Source organism: Falco punctatus (genome assembly GCF_963210335.1).
Source record: "Falco punctatus genome assembly, chromosome: 9".
NCBI lineage: Eukaryota > Metazoa > Chordata > Aves > Falconiformes > Falconidae > Falco > Falco punctatus.
This window is the reverse complement of record NC_137589.1, coordinates 1877501-1885000: the sequence shown is the minus strand read 5'-3', so window position 1 is coordinate 1885000 and position 7500 is coordinate 1877501. Positions and strand designations below refer to the sequence as shown.

Genomic DNA, 7500 nt, shown 5'->3' with positions numbered 1-7500 from the left:
TGATGCTTTTTACAGTGCAAACAAAGTGGTATTTAAATCTAAATTATTATTTGGGACGTTGTGGGAGAATAAATAAATGTGTGCACGTGTACGAGCGCAGCTGCAATTGTGTACAAGTGATTCGGAGGCTGATGGGCTCCACAAAGATAGTATTTCACAATTCTGGATTTTCAGAGACACTTTCCATTCTCTTCTTCATCTCAGACTATCTTCTTTTAGCAGTTCAGGCAAGAAGTCAATCACATTGAGTCAGTCTGAAGAAAAACATTTTATGCTGTTTTTCTCATACAAACCCCCTCCTGCCGTAATCTGCAGTAAGGCCCAGCCACAGGAAATTGACCTCACAGTAAATTCTTTACAGATTCGGTCATGTTTTTACCATCCACTTAAACTTGCATACATAACCTGAGACTGTACCTCTGGATCAAGGAATATGACAAGCCAAAATAAAATCAAGTCAAATTAAATAGCAAGAAAAAGCTGCAAGCAAAACAAGACTGAAAAAAAAAAAAAAAAAAAAAAAAAAAAAAAAGAAAAAGATGAAAAATTGGTTGTGACTGCAAAACTCTAAGTATTAAATAAGGAAAGAAGTCAGAAGCAAATTCAGAAGTGCCCATATTCTAGTTGACAAGGGCTGAGAAATACTAAGGGACTTTTTTAATGGGTGGTTTGATGGATGCGAGAAGAAATGATGTAAAAGCAAACTTAGTAGTGTATCAACATAAAGTATGGTGGGAAAAAAAAAAAAAAAAAGCATTGCAAATAAAAAAAGACATGTAAATGTGTGCCTACCATTTTCCAGATAAGAAGGGGCCGTACCTTCTGAGGGGTCAAGGCGGCGAGCCCGCCTCCCGTGTTTGGAATTGTTGTGTACAAACATGTTGTCTGAGACAGCCAGCACGTGGCCATCCACATTGACTGTTGTTGATACAACAACCTGAAAGAGAAAACAAAACCCAAAATTTAAAAAATCCTGCATACTTTTGCAAACATAGATACAGAATCAGATCTTCTTTTGAGACAAAACACCACCACAGCCTGTTACTTTTCACTTTAAATGAAGTGAGTGACAACTATGAATACATCTTTGTTTATGTGGCTAACACTGGTGATTTTTAACTCACAATTGTTTCTCTTCAGAACCTGCTACACTAATTAGAGTTTAATCTCCTATTATGCTAACAAATGAATTCAATTCAGGGAAATATTCTTCTAGCCATTAGTTTCAGAAACACCCCTCTAGCCACTCATTTTAAAAGCTGCTGTTTTGATTGATCTGTTGATATATTGATTAGATAGTTTATCTAATTAAAATTTGTTCACTTGAGACTGTCTTCAAATGAAGGGTTGTGAGGATTCCAAATAAAAAAAAAAGCTTAATAAATCAAGAACTATCGTAACTCCCCATTTTTTCTTCAGTAAATGATCTCCAGGTCAGTTTTACAATTACATTTAATGTCTGATAATGAACTTTTTTGCATCTGAAAAGACCGACTTGAATATGAATAGTGAAAGTGTTTTCAATCCATGAAAAGTATCCCTTCTCAAGTTCATTTGGATGGTGATTGACCCTGGTATGTCAATGGAATTTCCTCCTTTATTTTTGAGTGAAAGGCTCCTATTCTTGTGTCCAGGTTCAGAGTCCGGCCATAGAAGAGATGATGGATAGGGCCTTCTTTGGCTTCCAGCTGCTTCTCAGTAGAAAATGGAAAAGGAACATATGCAAAACGCACAACCTTCCCGATAAAAACACCTACACAATGGAGTTGTGAAACTCCTTCCGGAAATGATACCGCATGAACACAAGCCAAAGAGGAAACCGTGAGATGCGCCTGTGTTTGCGGGGAACACGGCTTCGTAGGTCGATCGCTATTATCCCAGACAGACATTTACATCTTATTTAAATACTCCAGCATGGGCCCTGTGGGGTCGGTTCCAGGTTTTCTAAATGAAGTAATCACTGCAGCATTTTCTTTGGGGTTTACCATCAGCAGAGTCCTTAAAGTCAGTGGCTAGGTTAGGCCCTATCAGCCCTTGCCGTGACGGCAGTAAAAGCTGGTGCAAATCTTAGCGTTCTCCTTCCATTTATTGTACTTTTGGATATAACAGAAACGACTGCCAGGGTTCTCACGCCAGCTCCTATGCCCAAACGCTTAACAAACAGAAATGGAAGGGGGAAAACTAGCCTCCTTTTGCACAGAGCTGGTCCAAGGCATCAGAAGAAAATTCTTGTCTGCTTCTGTGTTTTGGATCACCTCTGATCCTGTTTCTTATTCACAACCCATAATTAGCTTTCAGCTATCACAGCACCTTTTCTGTGTATCCTGCCTCCTTTGAGACAGCCATCTGCGGTACCCTTTAGAACAGCCCGAGGGCAGTTCTCTGCCAGGCTGCTCTGCTTCCCTATCTTTCTCCTCCCAGAAGTGGACACTTTCGCTCCTGTCAACATCCACTTCGGAGAGTGCTGAGGTTGCACACTCACCTCGGCCGCAGAGCTGCTGCCAAGCCACTGGGCTATCTGCTTTCAATTTCAATAAGATTCTGAGACTTTAAGAAATATTGCAAAACACACAAGTGCGATTTTCAGCAAAGGTTTCTGGATTTGTTTCCTAGAACACGGTGTATTAAAAAGACAGAGAAAGGTGTACATAAAAATGACAACTATTTTTGTTCTGTCATGTATATATAGGTCAGTCACCAAGGGAAAATACCGTAGTTCAGCAAAAGAGAGTAGACATGCTATGCTTTGTTATATCGGCTTATTCCTGCAGTGCACCTAAAGAAAGGTGCGGAGACAGTGAAACCAGTTAAAAATATTGTTCAAGATCTGACATACTGTTAAGTCCAGTTAAACCTTCTGAGAGGCAGGAAGATTAGCTAAAGAGACCCAGGAAAGTCTTTCTAGTGCCTACTGGCTCCATTGTCGACCACAAGATCACTCATGACTGATGCTTCATTTAGTCATCGGTGAGACAAAGAGGACATTTCCACTCATTCCAGGTTTGACCTTCTGTTCTGTTCAGATGGATCAATATCACCAATGCCACGTGAAGCTGAGATGCATGAAAAATGGAAGCTTGGCTCAATTGTTTTGAAGAAATATTTTTTCCAGCTACAGATCTTTTCTGTTGGCTGGCTCAAGGGTGCTGGCTTCGCCGGTTGGTTGGCTGTGCATGAAAACAGATGTCACATGTTTTGCTATCAACTTTAACCACAAGTTATTCTTCTCAAAAATAAGAAAGTTTTGAACATCTCAATACTACTTTATTATTAGTCTCAAATACGAATCACTCTGAAGTATTTGGAAATAAAAGGCATATATTTCCTAACAAGCATTTCAAATGACCCCAAATATGGAGGAAATCATTTGTCCATCATGTCAGCTGTCTCTGTAGTGTTATGATTCACTACAGGATATTTCAAAAGCTGTAAGGAGAAAGTGAAGTATTAAACATTTTCTAACACAATTGGAATAAAGATATGTGGGTTGGACCACCACTGCTGGATTTACACGTTGTGAATAGGAAAAACCCCTGTGTGAGATCCAAACTTCACTGCGCTCCACGGTCATGTCTGTTAGTAAGATAACGCTACTCAGTCTACATAGGTAAAACCCCTCCCCCTCTGAGCATACACCACACTACAACGCAAGCTGCTAGCATGAAGGAAAGCTGGGGAATTACGTCCTGAGGAGAGACCCACTGGCATCAGCATTCTTCCATTACAGTCCACTGCCGAACTCGGCAAGTCCCAAGAACCACCATTCAAATTAGTGGGGGAAACATAAAACACCAACAGCACGGGTTTTTTAAAGGCATGCAGCACTGGAACTACACTAAGTAGGAGCACTGCTACTGTGTTTTCATAAAAAAAGAGTTCAAGATGAAGATGTGAGTAAGTCTTTCACATAGTGTTTATTCTTTAAGAGGCATCTGTACCTGGAATCTTCGCATGTCTCGCGGGTTGCCTGCATTCTTCAAACAGTTCTGATTGCACTTGAGGAAAAACTTTAGAAAGAATCTATAAAAATACAAAATTGAAATCTATTAGATTCATCAAAATGTAAATCCAATTTTTAAAAAGTTTAATAAAATTTAATCATAAATAGTTATACCCAAAAGATTACTGGTAGTGAAATATTACTTTCCCATTAGTTAATGAACTTATTTTAAAGCATGAGATCTCTGTCATAAACAGAACATTATTGCCAGGGAAAGGCAAATTTATATTTTTAATTTTTCAACAACTACAAATGTATTGACTCCAGGCCATATCCTTAGCTCGGTGTGGGAAAGTTGATTTCAATGACTCATTAAATTCAAAGGCAATGACTTAGACCAGATGAGAATTTGTCTTTATTTTTTTAATACGTTTTATTTTTTTCACAACTTATATTAGCAGTAATGACCTCTATGTCGAAAATTCCAAGGTAATGAATGATCAATCTTCTGAAAAACACTTGGCTTTGCCTCCGGTTTGGAAACTCTCGCTATTCAAAGGGACTCGATCCAACTCCTGCTGACTCCAGGGAGATCCAGGCAGGATCTGCCCACCGGCAAGGCCCCAGTTCCCTCATTGTTTTTGAAAGGAAAGGAACATGGCAAATTAGGCTCTGTCTTACGACCTCTTCAACCTTTGCCAGCCTTTAACTGTAAGGAGTCACTCTACCCGGGGATGGAAAGCCAGCTTATTTTTGCTGAGTGGCAACCAGCAATTATTTAGGACTAACCCTTATCATCTAGGCATGTCCCCACAAACTGTTTTTGTAGCAACACTGCCTCCTGGGAACACAGCACGCACTTTTAGAAAGGGGAAAAGCTTGGGAAGATGCAAACTCCTTTGTGTCACCCTCCTGTACTGGAGCAATGAGCTGATATGGGATGTCTGTACCCTGCAGGCTATGCAGGATGGGGGGACCCTCACCATCCTGCCCTGGCACAGGAGGATGTTCACAGCCTAACGCAGTCTCTTTTCTTTATGTAGGTGTGTTTTCATGTTTCATAATTAAAAAAATGTTCTGTGGGTCTGCTTTGTGGCTAATGGCTGACAGCTAACGACTAGCAAGGCTCAGGACTTTCTCCTCACCCCGAGTTTCTCAGATGCTCCAGTCCAGTTGTGCTGCCCAACTTCATACAAGTTGAATAGCGAGGTTAGGCAGAGCTTTTACACTTAGAATACGAACAGCTATTATTTACTGATGCCAATCCTTACAAAGTGACTGTGGCTGTTCTCACTGTATATGCTTCACAGAAGTTTCTGTGTGCCAACAGCATTCCTGGCCTGGCAGGAGGCAAACCAGGCCCTTCTTCCCTTCTTCAGCATCCAACACAGCCCAACTGCAGCCAATAGAAAGTACAACCACGGCTGCACCACATCGCACTTGCTCCTGCAGACCTTCAAGGTTCGGACAGGAGCATTACGGGAGTCTCCCCCTATCCCAAACTGGTGCTTCTAATCACAGCTCTTCATTTTCAGTTCAGACTTGCGCAGGACCCTAATCTTAATACGGGATGCTAATGCTGAAGGAGCGATCTCTATCAGAAGCAAGTAGGGAAACGATTAGGTTTACTGAAACTGTGCATAAATAAATCAATGTTGTCAGTTCAGCTGAATGCACGGTGCTTTAAAACTTCCTATCGCAAAATCTGTAAAAGACTTTTAGCTGTTGAGCTGGAAGAGAGCTGGATTTCTGCTGTGGTTGACATGATCTTCTAGCTCGGATCCTCAACTGAACTCAGGTTTTCTGGACAGTGTTGAAGAGACACTATCAATGACTCCACAAAACTGCATCTTTGTTAGCCACACCCTCACCTGAGTTTTATCTGCCTTGGGTTTGGTTTTTTTTTTTTCCAAGATACTTTTGATCTCCAGATCAGCTGAGTATAAGCTAAACTTAATGTCATTTCTGTCATGTCTCTATTAATTTTTTGTACAACTTCTGCTGCACAGACTGCAATGATGTGCAAGGACCAGCTGATGCCCACATCAGCACAGGACCACCAGGCACTGGGGAGTCAGGAGCTGGGGTGAGTCTCCAGCTTTATAGCTCCTTAGTGCCACAGCCAGGCTGAAGAGGAGTATCTTATTTATTATTTTTTTTTTCTGATCTTAAATGGGTGTTGTGAGGCTTATTGAGCTAATGTTTGTAAATTGCTCGGAAATTCTCCAATGAATTGTGCACTAGGAATGCTAAGTATTGCTCCTCGTGGGTTGTTTTTAACGTCAAGCATTCATGATGAATTGTTTCTATAAAGAGAGCTCACATCATGTCCAAAAGAAAAGGGCCATTAAAGCACCTTTTCACTAAACGTCAACTGGAACCGGTATTTGTTTAATTCTTCGGTGAAAAGGACCCATGCTTGGCGGAATTGGTCATCTTCAAATTTGCTAGGATGATCCTGAGGACTGGGCTAAATATTGAAGCCACAAGGCTGGGGCGAACACAAGCAGTACTCATATTTCAGCTCTGCTACATTCCTTGATACTGAGATATTTCATTTCATTCTTTTAATCTGTGTTTTCAGAGAGCTGATGGTGCACAGGTGGCATCAAGACAAGTTTTTCAGAGGAAGTCAACGTAAGTTAGCAACCATGTTTCCAGGCAGGGCGTTTCCCACACCTTGCCAGGAGAAGACGACCGACTTGGTCGTTCCTCTCAGCTGACCAACAAGGACCGTGGGTGTTAGGAATCCATCTTTACCAGAGAGAGAACAGGGCCAGGTGCTTGCTCTGCGAGTCCTGTGCTCCTGAGACAAGATGTCTGTGGCACAGCAAGAAGCAAGGAGCTGGATCAGAGCTCCGTTTGGTCAAGTCTCAAACTTCGTTGCTACCAGCAGAATGAGAATGCAAGCCTTTCAAGATTTGGCTTGCCCTGCTGTATTTTGTATTGTGCGCACACACTGGAGTCTTTTTTAATAAAACAGTCTTGCAGAACAGACTTCCTAAACATACTAAGCTGCTTCTAAAATACTGATATGGAGAAAAATGCAGTCTTTGTGATGTTCCTTTGCTTTGATTTTTTTCACGCTGCTAGAATGGGGACTGCTACCATCTTAATTAAAATGTATTACCTACCACAAGACTTCACTATTTTAAGATAAAATTTACATCTTTTATTAACTCACCTCACCTATACACTTAGCTCACGATGCCTCTCAACGCCCATCTGCCATCCGCGTACAGTAAGTCACTTGATATTCCACCCACCAATTTTTCCTAACAACCACTGTGCAATTAAACTCAACACGTTCTGTTGCGAGGTAAATTAGGCACACCTGCGGCCAGACTTCATTTGAACTGCATCAGAAAAGGACCTAACAAGGTGAGAGCGTACCACAAAGTTATAGGCCTGTCAAGCAATTAGGTTTTCACTTCTGGGACATCCGCACAGTGCAATTATGCTACACATTACAACCTGGCTAATCTTCTGAACAAATGTCATGTCTCGGAGAAGCTAGTAAAAGCAGTTCATCTGCAAATGTGTCTGCTCTTAAGCCTCCA

At 41.2% G+C, this 7500-nt stretch overlaps 1 protein-coding gene across 13 annotated transcripts in view; it reads right to left on the bottom strand.

The window, feature by feature from the left end:
* Window positions 1–7500, bottom strand: part of EBF3 (EBF transcription factor 3) — a 143940-nt gene that overhangs the window by 63083 nt on the left and 73357 nt on the right. For 8 of the 13 annotated variants that reach the window (XM_080403429.1, XM_080403438.1, XM_080403430.1 and 5 more), the window contains exons 7-8: window positions 3939–4020; window positions 793–937 (exon numbers count right to left, since the gene is read on the bottom strand). In XM_080403429.1, coding sequence (XP_080259555.1) covers window positions 793–937; window positions 3939–4020 — 227 coding nt within the window. The remainder of the gene's footprint in view (window positions 1–792; window positions 938–3938; window positions 4021–7500) is intronic. The other 5 variants (XM_080403435.1, XM_080403439.1, XM_080403437.1 and 2 more) reach the window with 1 other exon arrangement.